This window comes from Dendrobates tinctorius, unplaced genomic scaffold (assembly GCF_039654945.1).
Source record: "Dendrobates tinctorius isolate UK_male_01 unplaced genomic scaffold, ASM3965494v1 ptg000135l, whole genome shotgun sequence".
Lineage (NCBI taxonomy): Eukaryota > Metazoa > Chordata > Amphibia > Anura > Dendrobatidae > Dendrobates > Dendrobates tinctorius.
In genome coordinates this window covers 13700025-13723316 of record NW_027361803.1, presented here as the reverse complement: position 1 = coordinate 13723316, position 23292 = coordinate 13700025, and the positions used below count along the sequence as shown (strand labels likewise).

At 44.0% G+C, this 23292-nt stretch overlaps 1 protein-coding gene across 1 annotated transcript in view; it reads left to right on the top strand.

Annotated features, from left to right (window-relative positions):
* The window catches only part of RANBP3L (RAN binding protein 3 like), a 39941-nt gene that overhangs the window by 5324 nt on the left and 11325 nt on the right, over nt 1–23292 (top strand). The window contains exons 2-11 of the mRNA XM_073543946.1: nt 12509–12564; nt 13136–13172; nt 14617–14694; nt 15030–15104; nt 15357–15422; nt 16258–16376; nt 16757–16848; nt 18553–18637; nt 19176–19269; nt 19536–19660. Of these exons, the coding sequence (XP_073400047.1) occupies nt 12509–12564; nt 13136–13172; nt 14617–14694; nt 15030–15104; nt 15357–15422; nt 16258–16376; nt 16757–16848; nt 18553–18637; nt 19176–19269; nt 19536–19660 (827 nt within the window). The remainder of the gene's footprint in view (nt 1–12508; nt 12565–13135; nt 13173–14616; nt 14695–15029; nt 15105–15356; nt 15423–16257; nt 16377–16756; nt 16849–18552; nt 18638–19175; nt 19270–19535; nt 19661–23292) is intronic.

The window sequence follows — 23292 nt, the reverse complement described above, 5'->3', positions numbered from 1 at the left end:
CAGACTGATGCATTGTATCCAGTGCAGACAATGCTCTGTGACTCCAGACTGATACACTGTATCCAATGCAGACAATGCTGTGTGACTCCAGACTGATACAATGTATCCAGTGCGGACAATGCTCTGTGACTCCAGACTGATACATTGTATCCAGTGCAGACAATGCTCTGTGTCTCCAGACTGATACACTGTATCCAGTGCAGACAATGCTCTGTGACTCCAGACTGATGCATTGTATCCAGTGCGGACAATGCTCTATCACTCCAGACTGATACACTGTATCCAATGCAGACAATGCTGTGTGACTCCAGACTGATACAATGTATCCAGTGCGGACAATGCTCTGTGACTCCAGACTGATACAATGTATCCAGTGCGGACAATGCTCTGTGACTCCAGACTGATACATTGTATCCAGTGCGGACAATGCTCTATCACTCCAGACTGATACATTGTATCCAGTGCAGACAATGCTCTGTGACTCCAGACTGATACAATGTATCCAGTGCAGACAATGCTCTGTGAGCTGAACACATCAGCAGATTCTGCACAGATCTCTCTCTGCTGCTTTCTATCAACTTCTCAGTCTGGGGTCGGGGATGTTGAGCTTTGTACTTTGTCTGAACATTTCAGCATTATGAGGATTGGTTCATTATTTGCTTCTCTGTGTAAATATTTCCTTTGTGATTTCTTTGCTGAATGAATATTTGTTTTTTTATTGTTTTACCCCTTTGTGTTGCATTTACTCTTGGGTTAGAGTTGATAAAATGATCACAGGCCACCATTGTCTGCTCATCAAGGGCCCCACTTGTGTGCCTCCCACTCATCTCTAGAGCGCAGGGTGTTAGTTTGTGATGGAAGGCCATTGACTGCAACAGACTGTGGCCGAGCTGCCGATGCTGCCCCAATGTCGTATCTGTGCCGTTTCTATTACTGGTCTCTTATGGGGCAGAGACCTCCTGTAAAAAAAAAAAAAAAAAATAAAAATCAGCTGCAAATAATTTTTCCATTGTTTCTACTTTATGGGCACTATATAGTGCTATTACTTGGGCACGCTATGGTGATATTTGGATGCCTTTGCATTACTTGGACACTGCATAGATCTTTTCCCTTGTGCACTGTATGGTGGTATTAACTGTTGTACTGATATGCCAGTGGTTGAAAACGAGATTAGGTGTTGGATATGTATGGATACATCATGGCGATTTTGCGCGCACACGGGGCTGTGCGCGAGCGATCGCCGCTAGGGATCAGCTGATCCTGACAGCTGACACCTGGCATTCAGTGCAGGAATGGTGCCAGCACCGCTCTCGTCGCTTTAACCCCCTAATTACTGCAGCATTTAGCAGGCATGTAGAGGGAGGGAGCCCCCTCTGCACTCCAGTCTGCCCCCCCCCCCCACGACATCATCGTGGGGTCCCAATCATTTTCGTGGTGACCCGATGTCGTGCAGGTCACCAGAACTAGACACTAGCGAGTTTCTTAGAACATCCTCAGTGCATGATCTAACTTGTGTCCGTGCAGCACTCACAGTTCTGATGCGTTGCAATGCACATATCAGACTACAAAAAGTGAAAGTCCCTTGGAGGGACTTAGTAAAAAAGTTTTTAAAAAAAATGGTCAAAATTAGTGGTGTTTTTTTTTTTTTTTTTTTTTTTTAAATTACAAAATAATAATAAACAAATATATTGCACCCATAAATAGATATGTTTATGGAAAAAAACACTCAGAAAAATGCATATTTAGTATCGCCACGTCCGGAAAGACCTGACCTTTAAAACTGTCCCACCAGTTAACTCCATCAGTGTTAAAAAAAAAAAAAAAAAAAAAAAAAAAAAAAAAAGAGATAACATATTATGCTTTTTGATCATACGACCGATCGAAAGGTGGAATAAAACGCGATCAAAAAGACAAATGTAAGGGCAAATGGTACCACTGAAAATGTCACCTTGCCCCGCAAATAACAAGCCGCCATACAGCTCCATCAAAGAAAAAATAACAAAGTTATAGATCTCAGAATAAAGCGATGCCAAAATAATTATTTTTGGCATAAATATTTTTTTACTGCGTAAAAGCGCCAAAACATTAAAAAAATATATATATATGAGTAATCGTACTGACCCAAAGAATAAAGCTGTCGTACCAATTTTACCACACGCTGAATGTCATAAAAAAAATTCCTGAATTGCTGTGTTTTTTTTTTTTTTTTTCATTCTGCCTCACAACAATTGAAATAGAAAGTGATAAAGTCATGTTTCCAAAAATGGTACCAATAAAAACATCAACTTGTCCCACAAAAAAACAAGACCTCACATGGCAGAAATATGAAAAAATTATAGCTCTCAAAATGTGGTGATGCAAAACTTAGATTTTGCAAAAAAAGTCTTTTTAGTGTGTGTGACAGCAGCCAAACATAAAAACCCGCTATAAATCTGGTATCGCTGTAGTCACACCGACCTGAAGAATAAAGTTGCCTAATCACTTATACCGCACGAGGAACGGCATAAAAAATAAAACTAATTCTTCACTTGCTGTTGATTTTTTTTTAATTCTGCCTCCCAAAGATCGCAGTAAAGCTCAGCACACATTTATCCTGCACTCTGCGATGAGCGCTTACACCAGAGTTTCCATGTAAATCTCTGAAATATGTGATTCAGACTGAACCTGTGGCCGAAGATTCCCTATAATGAGGCAGATGGAAGCACTGTGGATGCCGGCAAGCCTGTGACCCGGTGGTGTCCGTCTTTTTAGGATTGCATAAAAGTGCTGTTGGTCACAGTTTTGTAAACTTCTGAAAAAAAGGAAACTGCAGAACAGAGGCCAGAGGGAGTACAGAGTAACTATACTGCCTCATTATAGTGAAAGGATCCCTCGGGGGTTTCATCTGAATCACCTCAATTAGAGATTAAGATGGAAACCCCCAAGTAAGTGCTCAGTGTAGAGCGCAGGATAAATGTGATCCTAACCGTTATGTAAAATGTTCCCAATAAATTCAACTCAATCCACAAAAAAATAAACCCCCGCTTGGGTCCGTCATCTGTTAACGGAAATATAGGGGGCTTCCACGTTACTGGTAGCACAAAGACTCTGGAAAAGCAAAATTGCTCCTCACCCTCTGAAAGAAATTCATCTAATTCTGCGCCCTCAAATCCAAATGCCACCCTGCCTTCTGAGCCCCAGTCTGTCTAAACCACATATAGGAATATAGGAGGGTGGTGTTGGATTGGTGAGGAGGAATATAGGAGGGTGGTGTTGGATTGGTGAGGAGGAATATAGGAGGGTGGTGGTGGATGGGAGAGGAGGAATATAGGAGGGTGGTGGTGGATGGGTGAGGAGGAATATAGGAGGGTGGTGGTGGATGGGTGAGGAGGAATATTGGAGGGTGGTGTCGGAGGGGTGAGGAGGAATATTGGAGGGTGGTGTCGGAGGGGTGAGGAGGAATATTGGAGGGTGGTGTCGGAGGGGTGAGGAGGAATATTGGAGGGTGGTGTCGGAGGGGTGAGGAGGAATATTGGAGGGTGGTGTCGGAGGGGTGAGGAGGAATATAGGAGGGTGGTGTCGGAGGGGTGAGGAGGAATATAGGAGGGTGGTGTCGGAGGGGTGAGGAGGAATATAGGAGGGTGGTGTCGGAGGGGTGAGGAGGAATATAGGAGGGTGGTGTCGGAGGGGTGAGGAGGAATATAGGAGGGTGGTGTCGGAGGGGTGAGGAGGAATATAGGAGGGTGGTGTCGGAGGGGTGAGGAGGAATATAGGAGGGTGGTGTCGGAGGGGTGAGGAGGAATATAGGAGGGTGGTGTCGGAGGGGTGAGGAGGAATATAGGAGGGTGGTGTCGGAGGGGTGTGGAGGAATATAGGAGGGTGGTGTCGGAGGGGTGAGGAGGAATATAGGAGGGTGGTGTCGGAGGGGTGAGGAGGAATATAGGAGGGTGGTGTCGGAGGGGTGAGGAGGAATATAGGAGGGTGGTGTCGGAGGGGTGTGGAGGAATATAGGAGGGTGGTGTTGGATTTTAATGATTGGTGTCAGGCTAACTATTTACAACTAAACATGAAGAAAACTAAAGAGCTGGTGGTGAACTATAGCAGGGGAAGGATGGAAGGGTTCACCAGCCACTATAGCTGGTCAGGACGTGGAGCAGGTGGACAGCTACAAATATTGGGGGTCTACTTGGACAGTAAGCTGGACTGGAGGTGCTATATGGAGAGGATTTACAAGAAGGAGGTGAGCAAACTGTACGTCCCGCGGAAACTAAGGTCGTTTAATGTGTGCAGCAAAATGTTAGAATTGTTCTCCCAGGTTGTGTGCGCGTGTCTGATGCTAATAAGCGCCTCGGGAAGGCAAGCTCCGCTGCTGGCCACCAACTTGCCACTTTTGAGGAGGCAGTGGATAATAGAATTTGGAAGTGTGTGGCGATAATGACCAATAACGCACGCCCATGATATCAGCTGTTTGAGACTGGAGCGCATTCAGTGACCGTCTAATCCTACTAAGGTGCAAGAAGGAAAGATGCAGGAAATCGTTTGTGCCGACTGCGATGGGAATGTACGAGAACGACCGACGTGTACGGAGCAGTGAGACTATGCAGATTGGCTTTTCCCCTCAGGCGCTGACATTTTACTGTGCTCAGAACAAGTTTGTTGTGAGCTGATCAATATGAAAACACTTTATACTCATCAACATGTCAGCGGCTTTGTTCTGTTCTGCGCTTGTTAATTAGGAAACTACTAACAGTTAATGCCAAACCAACCATGGACCATTCTAAAATGATATTGCAAAATTTGCAGTAAATGCTGATAAAAATGTTACAAATCTGAATTCTTGCAGCCACCACTAGGAGGAGCTCTCGGCTTACTGCATAATATAGTCTGCACTAAGCTTCTGAGCTCCCTCTAGTGGTGGCTGGAGGAATACTAAGTTTTATCATCTTTGTATCGTAAAATGTAGCATTGTGCTGGGCTACGGCTGGTCATGCGTATGTACAGACTGCGCCGTACGTAAGCTTTCTGCAGAGCTGAAGCAGTAAGCGCTTGTCTTTTAGTAGTATTGCTTTCCAATCGCTCTTGCTCCTTACTGGTTCCCGATTGACATTAATGCATTAGTAATGCCGTTCAGGGCAGCTAGAGATGATCTGCTTGTGATAACGCTTTCTCGCCTTCCTCTTGACGCTGGTAATGGCTTAGAAAGACGGATTAAAGAACTTATTAGAAGTTACGTGCCCATATTCACATTTCGCTGCACTTGATAAAACAAGTGCTAATTAGATGCAGCGTTGGTAAAACGAAGTCTTAACTTATTCCAGCGCAGAGATGTAACCGCTGATCCAAGGAGGGAATGAAGGGGTTAATTAACCACGGTATTGTGTATCCTACTGAACTGTAAGGTTACAGCTGGCACCGGTCCGGGCAGGACGATATGTGCTTGGCCCGGCACCAGTCCTTCCGTGGCAGGGCTACTACAAGCCCGTGAGATCATATCCAAAAATAATTAATGTGAATGATTCTGTTCTGACGAGTCTGCGGAATGAGCCGTCCTCAGAGGAGGCTGGCAACTCTTCTATATGGACACCCCCAGGATATTGGGGGTCCCCCAACTAGTAGTTCATCAATTTGGTATAGGTGTAGACTCTCTTCTGAAGTCTTAAGAAGCAGCAGCATGGAGGATATTAACAGCAATACTGAACAGTGTAGCTGTGAATCCAGCAATGATGGGAAATCAGTATTTAAAGTGGACTAGACACCAGCTCAGAAGAGACCAGTTTGCATTCTTATTTCATTCCTGAATATTCCATTCTGTTTTTTTTATTTATTTTTTTTTTAATCTGACATACGACTCTAGAGAGCCATTTTATCTATTGCTAATATTTATGGTCTTTATAAGTAGGTGTGGCTCACATGATCCTCTGGGGTGTGTCTTTAATGCTCTGCATTATTACTATGTGAGCCACACCCCCTTAGTAAAGTCTGTAAAAATTGGCACCAAATAAAATGGCCCATATCTGGATTTAAAAAAAAAAAAATAAATATACTCAGGGTAACAGCAGACATAAAATACGAGGAAAAAACTGAACACTTTTGACCTGGTGACAAATCCTCTTTAATAGGAGGCAGCAGCATTGAGGACATAATGCAGAAGCACTGAGCAGTGTAGCTGTGAATCCAGCACTGGTTGCAATAAAACACATACGAGCAGGCAGCTAGACCCGTGTGTCTGTGCTTCTCTTTCACTCTGCGCCTTCGTTCTTCTCCTGCTCTCCTCTTCATAGACAACTTAACTCTTGATCCCTCAGTAAACCTGGCAGCCCATCTTACCTTGATTTAAGCAGGACAGATTCAGGAGAAAAAGCGATGTTTCTTATAAGGTAAATTACAAAGTGTCCAATATTTATTTGTACTGTTGATTTATGGGAAGTTTCTTGTAAGGACAGTGACAACTTAATGTGAACTGAGCTGTAATACGCAGCCCATAGGGGTCAATATACACATATGTAGATTGGCTTTTCCTGCAGCAGAGTGATCTCGCCGGTCATCTGAAATGTTTGGATGCGCAGGTACCTGCTCTCATTACCCTACTGGCAGGATACTTGTGATCGGCACTTCAGAATGAATGATTACAGTACAGGTGAAGAGTCGGCGCTCACAGTCCACGTCCACCCTGGGGCCGTGCAGGATAATCCTGTGTATTCTGCTGCTCTGGAATGGGACAATTGTCTTAGGAAACAAATCTGTTGTGTTTATGTAACTAACTTCTATCTACTCTGCTGTCCTAAAGGAAAAATCCAACTACACATTACAGTTATTAATTGCAATAATCACCATAGTTAAACAGGGTTTAATTATAGGGACTGGTCCTGACCTACAGAATGTATTATACTCCAGAGCTGCGCTCTCTATTCTGCTGGTGCAGTCACTGTGTACATACATTACATTACTGATCCTGAGATACATCATGTATTATACTCCAGAGCTGCACTCACTATTCTGCTGGTGCAGTCACTGTGTACATACATTACATTACTGATCCTGAGATACATCATGTATTATACTCCAGAGCTGCACTCACTATTCTGCTGGTGCAGTCACTGTGTACATACATTACTGATCCTGAGTTACATCCTGTATTATACTCCAGAGCTGCACTCACTATTCTGCTGGTGCAGTCACTTTGTACATATATTACATTACTGATCCTGACTTACATCCTGTATTCTACTCCAGAGCTGCACTCACTATTCTGCTAGTGCAGTCACTGTGTACATACATTACATTACTGATCCTGAGTTACCTCCTGTATTATACCCCAGAGCTGCACTCACTGTTCTGCTGGTGCAGTCACTTTGTACATACATTACTGATCCTGAGTTACGTCCTGTATTCTACTCCAGAGCTGCACTCACTATTCTGCTGGTGCAGTCACTTTGTACATACATTACTGATCCTGAGTTACCTCCTGTATTATACCCCAGAGCTGCACTCACTATTCTGCTGGTGCAGTCACTGTGTACATACATTACATTACTGATCCTGAGTTACCTCCTGTATTATACCCCAGAGCTGCACTCACTATTCTGCTGGTGTAGTCACTGTGTACATACATTACATTACTGATCCTGAGTTACATCCTGTATTATACTCCAGAGCTGCACTCACTATTCTGCTGGTGCAGTCACTGTGTACATACATTACATTACTGATCCTGAGTTACCTCCTGTATTATACCCCAGAGCTGCACTCACTATTCTGCTGGTGCAGTCACTGTGTACATACATTACATTACTGATCCTGAGTTACATCCTGTATTATACTCCAGAGCTGCACTCACTATTCTGCTGGTGCAGTCACTGTGTACATACATTACTGATCCTGAGTTACATCCTGTATTATACTCCAGAGCTGCACTCACTATTCTGCTGGTGCAGTCACTGTGTACATACATTACTGATCCTGAGTTACATCCTGTATTATACCCCAGAGCTGCACTCACTATTCTGCTGGTGTAGTCACTGTGTACATACATTACATTACTGATCCTGACTTACATCCTGTATTCTACTCCAGAGCTGCACTCACTATTCTGCTAGTGCAGTCACTGTGTACATACATTACATTACTGATCCTGAGTTACCTCCTGTATTATACCCCAGAGCTGCACTCACTATTCTGCTGGTGCAGTCACTTTGTACATACATTACTGATCCTGAGTTACGTCCTGTATTCTACTCCAGAGCTGCACTCACTATTCTGCTGGTGCAGTCACTTTGTACATACATTACTGATCCTGAGTTACATCCTGTATTATACTCCAGAGCTGCACTCACTATTCTGCTGGTGTAGTCACTGTGTACATACATTACATTACTGATCCTGAGTTACATCCTGTATTATACCCCAGAGCTGCACTCACTATTCTGCTGGTGCAGTCACTGTGTACATACATTACTGATCCTGAGTTACATCCTGTATTATACTCCAGAGCTGCACTCACTATTCTGCTAGTGCAGTCACTGTGTACATACATTACATTACTGATCCTGAGTTACCTCCTGTATTATACCCCAGAGCTGCACTCACTATTCTGCTGGTGCAGTCACTTTGTACATACATTACTGATCCTGAGTTACGTCCTGTATTCTACTCCAGAGCTGCACTCACTATTCTGCTGGTGCAGTCACTTTGTACATACATTACTGATCCTGAGTTACCTCCTGTATTATACCCCAGAGCTGCACTCACTATTCTGCTGGTGCAGTCACTGTGTACATACATTACATTACTGATCCTGAGTTACCTCCTGTATTATACCCCAGAGCTGCACTCACTATTCTGCTGGTGTAGTCACTGTGTACATACATTACATTACTGATCCTGAGTTACATCCTGTATTATACTCCAGAGCTGCACTCACTATTCTGCTGGTGCAGTCACTGTGTACATACATTACTGATCCTGAGTTACATCCTGTATTATACTCCAGAGCTGCACTCACTACTCTGCTGGTGCAGTCACTGTGTACATACATTACATTACTGATCCTGAGTTACATCCTGTATTATACTCCAGAGCTGCACTCACTATTCTGCTGGTGCAGTCACTGTGTACATACATTACATTACTGATCCTGAGTTACATCCTGTATTATACCCCAGAGCTGCACTCACTATTCTGCTGGTGTAGTCACTGTGTACATACATTACATTACTGATCCTGAGTTACATCCTGTATTATACTCCAGAGCTGCACTCACTATTCTGCTGGTGCAGTCACTGTGTACATACATTACATTACTGATCCTGAGTTACATCCTGTATTATACCCCAGAGCTGCACTCACTATTCTGCTGGTGCAGTCACTGTGTACATACATTACATTACTGATCCTGAGTTACCTCCTGTATTATACCCCAGAGCTGCACTCACTATTCTGCTGGTGCAGTCACTGTGTACATACATTACATTACTGATCCTGAGTTACATCCTGTATTATACTCCAGAGCTGCACTCACTATTCTGCTGGTGCAGTCACTGTGTACATACATTCCTGATCCTGCATTACATTATACTCCGGGCTGTATCCTTTCTGTGTTCCATTGATGTGCTGTGACCCGTCGGATGTGATGACCCTTTGTCCGTGCTGACTATCTTCTTCTCCGTTTTCCTCTGCATTTTCCTGGCGGGATCCTGTGTGTGACAGCGGGCGGCTTAGTGGACTATTAATGTAGATTGTGTCAGCTCCTGGCAGGCGCAGGCATTGCTGTCCAGCTGCCAGTTACAGTGCCAGTCATGCCCTCTCTCTTGATCCTGTTCTTTTCCCCTGTAATGCTTCTGCCAAGATCTAAGAACCGGCCAGGCCCAGCCTGATCCGGTGTTTACTGCCACCGCCCTCCCTCGTGGCCGGAGTGACGGAGGATGTTTATGTAGTAGTAATCCACAGTATACACACCGCCACTATGTAACTTCTGCGCTGTTATTACAGGTCATGAAATATTGTGGTTGTTTTTACCATTTATTTAACCCCTTAGAACAGGATTAGAAAAACATGACTGCTGTCTTCCAAAAACAGCGCCCCTCCTAGCCACAGGTTGCATTTAATATTGCAGCTCAGTCCCATACATTTCAGTGGAGCAGAAATGAAATATCACACACAACCCATGGAAGGTGGGTCGCTGGTTTTGTACAAAATAAATCATGTTTTCCTATCTCTTTAAAGGGAACCTGCCACCTGGAAAAAAAAATTAACATGCAGATAAAGGGTTAATCTGCAGGTAAATCGTTCTCTAAAAATTCCCACTGCTGCCCCGCCATTGGATCCCCGAGGCCGGGAGGAAATTAACTTTATTCTCCCTGGCAGCATTCCGCTTTCAGTCACGAGGTGTCACGAGTGTGTCACGTCCTCCAGGGAGGGGTTAGAAGATCACTATTGTGAATCGCAGTTCGTCTGTTTCGTATTAAATGAATTTGGTTTCCTTTGATGCTGAAGAGGTTAACGACCCTTTCTATGCTGGTTAGAAACTTGCAGCTCCATCTCACAGCTGTTCCTGACCTGGTCATTTCCTCCCCCTGTAAAATCGGGTCAGACCTTCTCTTCCTTGCCAGTGAAAGCTTTGCTTCCTAGCTCCTTGTAGATGCTGTTGCTACTGGAGATTGTTGCTCTTTTTGGGTGTATGCTTTTCTCATTGTCCTATTCCCATGTGGTTGATACACTAGTATTTCTGTCCCAAGCCTCCTGGGGGAGGGGACAGCTTAAGACATAGAACATGTTCTCAGGACAGAAGAACACAAAGGCTGGTGGCCCAAACCTCCTCCCCTTTAGAGGTACCTTTTGGGCACCAGGGTTAAGGCCCCAGTCCTAGGGACAGTTCAGGATCCCTTTCCCTATTTACGTGTAATCACGGCGTGACATGGGGGTGACGCCAGGCTGGTTTCAGTCACCGCTCTGCGTACAGACTGACAGTAAGGTCATCATTAGATCAGTCAGTCAGTGTCGGGGTCATGGTTACAGGCGCCGCTCTCTTTACACAGCGCTTGATACAGGGTTATGGTTAGACATAGGGCTAAAGTTAGGCTTAGCGCTAGGTTTAGACATACTTCTTTGGATAGATATTGGTTAGGCATAGGGCTATGGTTAGACATAGGGCTAGAGCTAGGTTTAGAGCTAAGGTTGGGCTTAGGGCTAGACATAGGGCTAGGGTTAGGAAACGGGGGACCAAAGTTTATGTAGAGGGATCGATATAGAGCTAAGGTTAGACATTGAGCTAGGGTTAGGGATAGCCATAAGGCTAGGTTTATACATAGGGTTATAATTAGACAAAGAGCTAAGGTTAGGCTTAGGGCTAGGATTAGACATAGGGCTACACTTCAGCTTAGAGCTAGGGTTAAATATAGGGCTTAGTTTAGGTTTAGGGCCAGAGTTAGATATAGTGCTTAGTTTAAGCTTAGGGCTAATGCTAGACATAGGGCTAGGGTTAGATATAGGGATAGGTTTAGGCTTAGGGCTAGGGTTAGACATAGGGGTAGCGTCACGGTTAGGGTAATAAAAATGTAATAGTAAAATATATAAATTATTATTTTTAAAATTCTATGTCTGATTTCAGTAAAAAGGAGGCTCAAAACATGGGGGATGGGCTTTGCATTTATTTGGCGGGGTGAGGTGGTAGTAATTAGGATGGTTTTTTTTATTTTCTATTTTTGGGTTATATTATCTTTTATATGTGAAATTACTTTCTTTTTTTTTTTTTTTGGCTTCTGTTTTGTTTTTTTTTCCCTCCATCTGTTTTTGATCACTGTGTGTTGGTATTATTTGAGCTCTGTAGGCGGTATTTATAGTGTTGCACTCCGCAGAATGACATCTTACAGGGAACGTCGGTGTTATTTAGGCAACTGTACGACAGCATTTTTGGCCGATGTCTGGCAACATAACGACACCATGCTGCATGGTGGTATCGTTATTTATACGCTGTATGTGGCGGCACACCGTTTCGATGGTCCATTTATAAGAACTGCAAGGAAACATGCCCCATATTGCAACCAGCCTCAGTTTTTGGAATATTTCTTGGCCGGGTAGTTCCAGAATGCAAATCTACAAAGCCTTCCCTCTGCAGACACAGATCCAGCACGGAATGCGAAAAAGTTGTGCGCTCGGAATATTTCTATATGTTTGGTTGCCGTAAGTAATTCTCTACTTTTGCATTAATTTCATGTTGCGCTGATCCGTACGGAGCGGCAGCAGCGATCCTCCGCTGTGTAGGAATGCGCTCGTCATCGGCGGTTGTATTTTTAGGGCTGTGATGTTATAGTCTATTGATGTAAGGACAATCAGTCCAGATAATTACTGGTTGGAGAAGACGCCGCACCTCTCTATTGTACGTGCCGCAGATGGCGTGCCGCTGTCATTACGTAACTCTTCGTGCTGTAAACATTCATTAGTCGCTCGGGACTGTTTACCTTTTGCAAAATACTTGTGATTACCCTGCGCTCGAAACGCGACGTGCACAAGTAACGCGTCTCTTGTTTTGCAGATAAATCGTGGCCCGCCCAGCCGGCGTCCCTGCACGAGAAGGATCGGCCATGTAAGGTACGCTGAGACTCGCCCGGTCCCGTCCAACTTGGGAGTTGTATAATTTGCAGACGCTGCGTGCGGAGACGCACAACCTCCGTGTAATGTCACTCAGGCACGTCGCGTGCTGTAAGTGCGGAGATATTCTAGAAGCGATGCATTTGAGTCTGATGGAGCATGGTCTGATTTTTTATTTTTTTTTTCTTCTTAAGTTCAGGCACGGGAACCGAACCGTGTAAAATTGCAGGGAGTGGATCTGACTACTCGTAGTTTGTAGTCTGTAACTTTGGAGACGCATAGGTCTGAGCGGAGCTGCGTACACAAAACGGCAGATTTTTAATTCGGTCATCTTGCTTCGTTTTTCATCTGGAGTAATCAGAAACATGGGCTTTAAAGACCGAAATGAGGCAGACTGCTTTTTCTTTGAGTCGGCGCTCTTCGGGAGCTACTCACATCTGCGGTTTTTTTAGGCTTTTATCATTTTTTTGGAAGGGATTGCAGTTTGCACTGTGAATAACATTTGTTAGAAAACGGATCCGTTGTGAGCAGTAAATGTAGTAAGAACGTTTCTTCTTGTCTTCACGTATAGAGACCAGCCGGAGACTTCACCACGGAGGCTGAAAATGGTAAGTCATTTGTTTGTACAGTAGACCTAAATCCTGAGCCGGTGCAAACCCCCCTGATACATCGCTGCTCCCATCAGTTAGGAACAGCGGGAGACGCCTGTTATTGGGCTTCGCGGCGAAATCCCACGCGGTCTGCAAAAAAAAAAAAAAAAAAAAAGCCATGCCAATCACGTCTACAACAGGTAGTAATGCTACGAGTTAAAATTGACGCTTTAAAAGAACCTTGACGCATGTTTTTTTCTAATATCTAATCTGTGTCTCCTCCCATTCAGTTTCATCCCATTGCTTCTAGTCTTTCCTTGTGCAAATGAGAATAAAGTTGATCCTTCTACAATGTGACAGCCCTTTAGATATTTGTAGACAGCTATTAAGTCTCCTCTCAGTCTTCTCTTTTGCAAACTAAACATTCCCAAATCCTGCAACCTTTCCTCATAAGACAGGGTTTGCAGACCGGTCACCATTCTGGTCGCTCTTTTCTGAACTTGCTCCAGTTTGTTGATGTCTTTTTTAAAATGTGGTGCCCAAAACAAGCACCACATTAGGAGGTCGTAAAAATTTGCATAGTAAGAAGCTTATATAATAGAAGTGTTAGGAGTTAATTTTTAGCAACGAAATGCAAAGTGAATGAACAAAAAATAAATCCTAAAATCTGGTGACCGCGCGTCACCTCCATCACTACTTCTTGGTACTTTGACAAAGTCAGAGATTTTATAGGACTATGCTCAGGTGTGCAAGTAACCAATTATACCAGATATCATTGTCATATCAAAACTGAAAAACAGTTAACTGAAACAGTTGTGTTGGAGGGTTAAAATTGAGTGAGACACAGCCAGGCTCTACTTCAAAGGTGAGGTTATAAAAGACAGATTCATGTCACAGGTCATACACCATGTCTTGACTGAGCACAACAACAAGACACAAGGTAGTTATACTGCATCACAGGTCATACACCATGTCTTGACTGAGCACAACAACAAGACACAAGGTAGTTATACTGCATCACAGGTCATACACCATGTCATGACTGAGCACAACAACAAGACACAAGGTAGTTATACTGCATCACAGGTCATACACCATGTCATGACTGAGCACAACAACAAGACACAAGGTAGTTATACTGCATCACAGGTCATACACCATGTCATGACTGAGCACAACAACAAGACACAAGGTAGTTATACTGCATCTGCAAGGTCTTCTCAATGCAAATATTTCACTGGGGTTTCAAAATGTGATGTTCAACATCATCCGAGAAAACACGAAGAACGACGAGAACCAGAGATGCAGGGGTCGGTCACCAGATACTGATGATGGAGGTGACGGGTGGTCACCAGATACTGATGATGGAGGAATCGGGCATCATCAGCCAGATACTCAGCCCTTTAAGAATCAGTTACATTCTCCAGATATAAGACGATGTCCTTCTCTTCCCGTTGTGCAGGTCTCTGTGTGCCTCCTGAGAAGAGGCTCCGATCATCCTCATTCACATTCAGGCCAAGCCAGTCCTCTTATGATACAGGTACCTTCTATTTATGTATTTTCTGATCTTTTGAATAAGGGGCTCAAAAAGTCTCTGGCTGCGGCTTAACCCCCATAATATCCGACAAGGACCATGAATAAGAGCGATGGTCGATATTTTGAAACTTGTGGGGGATTCTGTAGCGCCACCACAGGAGAAAAGAAGCATTGCACTGTTCCAATGGAAATTAATGGGCTGTCCATCTAAAGCATGGACATACGGAGTCCTCCAAGGATAAATGCACTTTGTAGTCACCTATAAGGATCACCCCCCTCTTTATTAGGCCGGAAGCTGTTTTCTTCCCTTTGTAATATATTTTCTCATTGACTTTCCAGATCACAGAGTGTTGGAGAAACGTGTCCGCTCCTCCTCCTTTACTTTGCTGACGAGCTTTCCTCCCAGTCAGCCCGGTAAGTGCGATATCTATCCGCATCAGTGATCAGCGCCGTTCTGTGTACAGGGCACGGCCGCCGGTAGCATCATGGTGCTCAGGGGGAATAAAAACTATTAAAGTTGCCCCCGTTATCACCCCCTCCGTCATAGTCACTGCTGACATCCAAAAAAAGCCCTGGAAACTCCGGGTCTAGTGACGCAATGTGTCGGGTATATGTGGGTGATTATGGACCTCCGTTCCTCATCACTGTCATGTTCTGTTATTACAGTGCTGAAGAACAATGTGTTTATGCCGGCCACACTCCTGCAGGGGCAGAGGAGCAGCGCAGATGCAGGTTTGTGCCATTATCATCACTTCTGTTCATCCATTATTCAGGCAGAAGCTGGAGCTGAAATCGCCGGTCAGCAGATCCAGCATTGCCCGCATCCTCCACCATCCTGCTGAGGGAATGCAGGGAGGTGTGCAGCGAGTCATTAGCTTGTTTCACGCCCCGGTTTCTCATTTTTAGTAAATTCACATTTATATTGTAAAAAAAAAAAAAAAAAAATGATTTTATGAAAAACTGATGCGGACGGATTCATCATAGATGGACGGATGGATGGATTTTTGGAAGGATGCGTGGGTGGTTGGGTGAATGGATGGCTGAACAGATGGATGGATGAGTGGGTAGATGCCTGAATAGGTGGGTAGGTGGATGGGTGGTTGAGTGGATGAATAGTTGGATGCATGGGTGGGTGAATGAATGGGGGGATACATAGATAATAGACAGATTATAGATATATTATATATAGATAGATCATAGATACAGTAGATGGGTGGATTGATGGATGGGTGAATGGATGCATTTTGGGTGGATGTGAGATCGGTTGTTGCTGTGCACGCAGCTGACTTGTCAGGACCATCGATCCCTCCGGATAGCCTCCCTACACTGCACTCAGCAGCTTTCCTAATTAGCTGAGATACGAGGATGACGGCGCACACTGTACTACACCTCTCCTCCTCCGCTCCAGCTTCTCCCTATACTGAGCTGTTGATGCGTTTTATTTCTGCACATTAGAGGAGACGCGGACCCGCAGGGAGTTCCCATCCCTCTCTCAGCCCCTTATCCATATGACGTCCTCTTACACCGGGAGTAACGTCCATGATAAGTAACTGTACACATTCCGCAGGAAATGTTCCCTCCTGGACGGTGATCAAACCGGCGACGCTGCAGCCTCCGCTGATAACCGTCCGCAGGGATGTGGAGAAGACAGAAGCTGCCGCCGTCTCCACCAGACAAGACAATAAGGTAACGCGGTATTTCAGATTCCAAGTTCTCACCATTTGTCAGTTCACTTCTTGCTTCTACTCACTGTGACCGGACACAACACTTCTCACAACTGAGGGTCTGCTACTCCGGACTCTCGCCCATAAGCCAGAGAAGAGAGCAGCTTCAGTGATGGTGTTGCTCTGGAGGACCTGACTCTGTAATACTTGATTTTCCCCTGTGGAGGAGCTGCAGGAAAATTGAAGACCAACATATTGCAGCTGATTGCTGGGGCATCTGTGATCAGCCTATTTTTGGGTAATCCTAACAAAAAGGGATTGTCCGCAGCCCCTCACCCAGATTTAGGGCACTTTCTGTAACTTTGTACAGACGAGACTACAGTTTCCTATTAATTTTGGCAGATACACGTAGATAAAGGCAGCGCACCAGCAAGCACCGCTGATCAGCCCAAATCATCTCTTGGATCTGCGTGCACCTCTGGCATTGCAATAAGGTAAGATAAGCAAGAAGTCTCTGTAAGGTGGGGGAGGGGAATCTTAATTACTGCCATATGTTGGCAGCAACATATACCCGATACTAAGTCCCTCGCCCAAAAGTAGTTCCAAAATGACAAGTTCCAGCTTAACACTTTTTTTTTTTTCTAGTTAATTATTAATCAATATTTGCAAAGTTGTGATTTTTTTTTCTAATTTACCACATTAACTTTATTTTGCTCCTTTCTCAAACAGTGCTGAAAGTGCTGTTTTGACTGCCTACTTCATACTCTTTTACATGCTGCTTTGAACTGCTGCTCTATGGAGAATCCGTACTCAGACTCTATTTACAAACTCTCGCTGTCTGAGCGTGGGGAAAGGAGAGTGTTTGTAAATAGCGTTTGAGTGCGGATTTTCGTTAGGGCAGCAGGTCAAAGCAGCATGTAAAAGAGGTTGAAATAAGCAGGTAAAACAGCACTTTCAGCACGGTGTTGAGGAAAAGAGAGATGGAAGCAACATAAGGTAATAGATTATATTATAAAGATTCATAATGTTGGAAAGGCTGATCAATAATGAAATAAAAAATATTAGTTTATTTTTTTAACGAGTACTAGAAAAATCTAGTCATTGCCCAAAGCCGTGATTGTATTATACCTCAAGGGTTAAGCTATATTAGATAGCTATCCACCAAATTGGTTCGGCCGATCGTTCATCCAGCAGTCATCTAGGTCATCTCTCCCATATACAGTGTCGACTGTGGTTTATCTATGGGAGAAAAAAAAGTAACGACAGACTAGAATCGGATGTGACTGATCAGCATCTCCCCCGACAATCACCTGTCCCATACATGGCTGAACCTGTCGATATCCACAAGTTCGGTCAACATTAGTCTTATGTGTATTGGGGTCTCTAATCTGATGATCTGTTCCATTTTGGGCTGGTTTACAGTGTTCTACTGCCGACAGGGAAGGGGGGAGAGGCTCCTGCTGCAGCCAGTTGTCTTACAGCCACACACGAAATGATGGTGAGAAAGAAGAACATTGCAGATTTCCTAGGACACACACAGAGACCATTTCTGTTTAGATTTCACAGTATTATTTGCAATATCAGACAAAAAGGATCCAAAGGAAGGAGAAGGATGAAGGGAGGAAGGGCAGGGATATAGTTTGTACATTTCAAATGTATAGTAAGTTTCTTTAAAGTTAGAAATATCTTTAAAAAGTGTTTATTGTTGGGGTCCGCATCCCAAGACCCCTACCAATAGCTCAGCAGTGAAGGACAGACCCAAAGACTTTCCACTGAGCCCATACACCACTGTGTGCATGCTGATCCATAATCTGAGAACTTCTGTCCCATGGTTTAAGCGATCAATTGGGGTCTCATAACTAGGACCCCCCCCAGATCCACAGGGCTTTGAGGGGCTATAATATTGGTAATTGCTGCTTATCAGTTTAGTTATACTTTAAGGGTAGGAGCATTTTAGAGAGGGAAGGTTTCTGCTGCAGAAAGTTACCTCCCAGACACAGGTGTATATTGTATGTCTGCCTACTACTAATGCCTTATACTTTACATGTTGGAACGGTCACACTTATTTTTTTTTTTTACGTTTTACTGTCCCTTTAAAGCTTTCTGTAGAGTAAACTCTTATTCTTGGGACTGTAGGATTTCACGTGTGGCTTTGGCGATTATTGTATCACGATCCCCTCCCTCTTCTCTTCATCCAGGATGCAGCCTTTCCAGCAAATGTTTATGCCGCACAAATATAATGTGGATTTCGTTTTTGGAGAGAACATGGAAAGAAGAGTCATGGTGAGCTGACGACGGGCCAAAAACTGTGTCTGAGAAAGTGAAACGTTGTGACAAGTCATTATAAGTAATGGGGAAAGCAGCTTTTCTCGCTTGTTTTTAGTTGTTATTTCTTTGTTGCCTGTTTAATTTATCCAATTGAAATGGGGACATCTGCTAGTCAGAGACCCCCCCCCCCCTACAGGAAAAACAGGGGCTCCCTGATTGCCACTGATGCCACAAAAGCAAAGAATGGATGGAAATGTGGCCACCGATGTGCATAACGCTTTCCAATCAGGTGTACGGAACCTGAGCCGCTGACCGATCCTCTTCCATCGGATTTGTATCTGGATGGGTGACGGCTAATATGGTTCCCATTGCAGTTCCCAAAATCCTACGTGACCACTGTGCCAGAAATGTAGAAAGCCTCTGGTGCAAGGACGACTATTATTTTATCTGGTTTTTATGTAGGAGATCCGAAAAGGATATGGCTGCGTTCGACGCATACTCCATTCTCTTACTTATAGCCGGGCGTAAGATTAACTGATCTCTCTATTTTCAGAGCCCCAAGAGGCCGACTGCGTCTCAGACCAACGCATCCAAGAGGGAAGTCCCATCACCTAGAGTGTCCTGTGACAGGGACTGGCCCTATCAACGTAAGCCACGTTCTGAGCGTGAGACTTCAATCTGCAGCGCTATCATATGGTGCCTTCTAGTAGTAGATCATGTCCATGCGGTGGATTTATATACTCTGTAGCTACGGCAGTGAGAATGCTTTACTTATCTTATCCTAAATCACTGCACTCCATATAATGTGTTAATCCTCTAATATTGGTCCCACCTCTGAGATTGCCACCTCCATGGTGCTCAGTAAATATTCATATCACCTTTTATGATTTCCTGTGATTTCTCTGTTTTATAGGACGCAGGACACAGACAAGCCTTATAGAGTCCGCTGCAGCGTACACGGCCAGACCAAAACTGAAGTATGAACTGAACCGAGTGGATGTGATCACCGGAGAGGAGTCAGAGCGCAATGTGCTGCAGGTGAGTCACATATTCCTTCTGTAGACACAGATCAGATTTTATAGATCCAGGCAATCACTGTATTATACCCCAGAGCTGCACTCACTATTCTGCTGGTGCAGTCACTGTGTACATACATTACTGATCCTGAGTTACCTCCTGTATTATACTCCAGAGCTGCACTCACTATTCTGCTGGTGCAGTCACTGTGTACGTACATTACATTACTGATCCTGAGTTACATCCTGTATTATACTCCAGAGCTGCACTCACTATTCTGCTGGGGCAGTCACTGTGCACATACATTACATTACTGATCCTGAGTTACATCCTGTATTATACTCCAGAGCTGCACTCACTATTCTGCTGGTGCAGTCACTGTGTACATACATTACTGATCCTGAGTTACATCCTGTATTATACTCCAGAGCTGCACTCACTATTCTGCTGGTGCAGTCACTGTGTACATACATTACATTACTGATCCTGAGTTACATCCTGTATTATACTCCAGAGCTGCACTCACTATTCTGCTGGTGCAGTCACTGTGTACATACATTACATTACTGATCCTGAGTTACATCCTGTATTATACTCCAGAGCTGCACTCACTATTCTGCTGGTGCAGTCACTGTGTACATACATTACATTACTGATCCTGAGTTACATCCTGTATTATACCCCAGAGCTGCACTCACTATTCTGCTGGTGGTCACTGTGTACATACATTACTGATCCTGAGTTACCGCCTGTATTATACTCCAGAGCTGCACTCACTATTCTGCTGGTGCAGTCACTGTGTACATACATTACTGATCCTGAGTTACATCCTGTATTATACTCCAGAGCTGCACTCACTATTCTGCTGGTGCAGTCACTGTGTACATACATTACATTACTGATCCTGAGTTACATCCTGTATTATACTCCAGAGCTGCACTCACTATTCTGCTGGTGCAGTCACTGTGTACATACATTACATTACTGATCCTGAGTTACATCCTGTATTATACTCCAGAGCTGCACTCACTATTCTGCTGCTGCAGTCACTGTGTACATACATTACATTACTGATCCTGAGTTACATCCTGTATTATACTCCAGAGCTGCACTCACTATTCTGCTGGGGCAGTCACTGTGCACATACATTACATTACTGATCCTGAGTTACATCCTGTATTATACTCCAGAGCTGCACTCACTATTCTGCTGGTGCAGTCACTGTGTACATACATTACTGATCCTGAGTTACATCCTGTATTATACTCCAGAGCTGCACTCACTATTCTGCTGGTGCAGTCACTGTGTACATACATTACATTACTGATCCTGAGTTACATCCTGTATTATACTCCAGAGCTGCACTCACTATTCTGCTGGTGCAGTCACTGTGTACATACATTACATTACATTACTGATCCTGAGTTACATCCTGTATTATACTCCAGAGCTGCACTCACTATTCTGCTGGTGCAGTCAGTGTGTACATACATTACATTACTGATCCTGAGTTACATCCTGTATTATACCCCAGAGCTGCACTCACTATTCTGCTGGTGGTCACTGTGTACATACATTACTGATCCTGAGTTACCGCCTGTATTATACTCCAGAGCTGCACTCACTATTCTGCTGGTGCAGTCACTGTGTACATACATTACTGATCCTGAGTTACATCCTGTATTATACTCCAGAGCTGCACTCACTATTCTGCTGGTGCAGTCACTGTGTACATACATTACATTACTGATCCTGAGTTACATCCTGTATTATACTCCAGAGCTGCACTCACTATTCTGCTGGTGCAGTCACTGTGTACATACATTACATTACTGATCCTGAGTTACATCCTGTATTATACTCCAGAGCTGCACTCACTATTCTGCTGGTGCAGTCACTGTGTACATACATTACATTACATTACTGATCCTGAGTTACCGCCTGTATTATACCCCAGAGCTGCACTCACTATTCTGCTGGTGCAGTCACTGTGTACATACATTACTGATCCTGAGTTACATCCTGTATTATACTCCAGAGCTGCACTCACTATTCTGCTGGTGCAGTCACTGTGTACATACATTACATTACATTACTGATCCTGAGTTACATCCTGTATTATACTCCAGAGCTGCACTCACTATTCTGCTGGTGGTCACTGTGTACATACATTACATTACTGATCCTGAGTTACATCCTGTATTATACCCCAGAGCTGCACTCACTATTCTGCTGGTGGTCACTGTGTACATACATTACTGATCCTGAGTTACCTCCTGTATTATACTCCAGAGCTGCACTCACTATTCTGCTGGTGCAGTCACTGTATACATATATTACATTACTGATCCTGAGTTACATCCTGTATTATACTCCAGAGCTGCACTCACTATTCTGCTGGTGCAATCACTTTGTACATACATTACATTACTGATCCTGAGTTACATCCTGTATTATACCCCAGAGCTGCACTCACTATTCTGCTGGTGGTCACTGTGTACATACATTACTGATCCTGAGTTACCTCCTGTATTATACTCCAGAGCTGCACTCACTATTCTGCTGGTGCAGTCACTGTGTACATACATTACATTACTGATCCTGAGTTGCATCCTGTATTATACTCCAGAGCTGCACTCACTATTCTGCTGGTGCAGTCACTGTATACATATATTACATTACTGATCCTGAGTTACATCCTGTATTATACTCCAGAGCTGCACTCACTATTCTGCTGGTGGTCACTGTGTACATACATTACTGATCCTGAGTTACATCCTGTATTATACTCCAGAGCTGCACTCACTATTCTGCTGGTGCAATCACTGTGTACATACATTACATTACTGATCCTGAGTTGCATCCTGTATTATACTCCAGAGCTGCACTCACTATTCTGCTGGTGCAGTCACTGTATACATATATTACATTACTGATCCTGAGTTACATCCTGTATTATACTCCAGAGCTGCACTCACTATTCTGCTGGTGCAATCACTGTGTACATACATTACATTACTGATCCTGAGTTACATCCTGTATTATACTCCAGAGCTGCACTCACTATTCTGCTGGTGCAATCACTGTGTACATACATTACATTACTGACCCTGAGTTACATCCTGTATTATACTCCAGAGCTGCACTCACTATTCTGCTGGTGCAGTCACTGTGTACATACATTACTGATCCTGAGTTACATCCTGTATTATACCCCAGAGCTGCACTCACTATTCTGCTGGTGCAGTCACTGTGTACATACATTACATTACTGATCCTGAGTTTCCTCCTGTATTATACTCCAGAGCTGCACTCACTATTCTGCTGGTGCAGTCACTGTATACATATATTACATTACTGATCCTGAGTTACATCCTGTATTATACTCCAGAGCTGCACTCACTATTCTGCTGGTGCAGTCACTGTGTACATACATTACATTACTGATCCTGAGTTACATCCTGTATTATACTCCAGAGCTGCACTCACTATTCTGCTGGTGCAGTCAGTGTGTACATACATTACATTACTGATCCTGAGTTACATCCTGTATTATACCCCAGAGCTGCACTCACTATTCTGCTGGTGGTCACTGTGTACATACATTACTGATCCTGAGTTACCGCCTGTATTATACTCCAGAGCTGCACTCA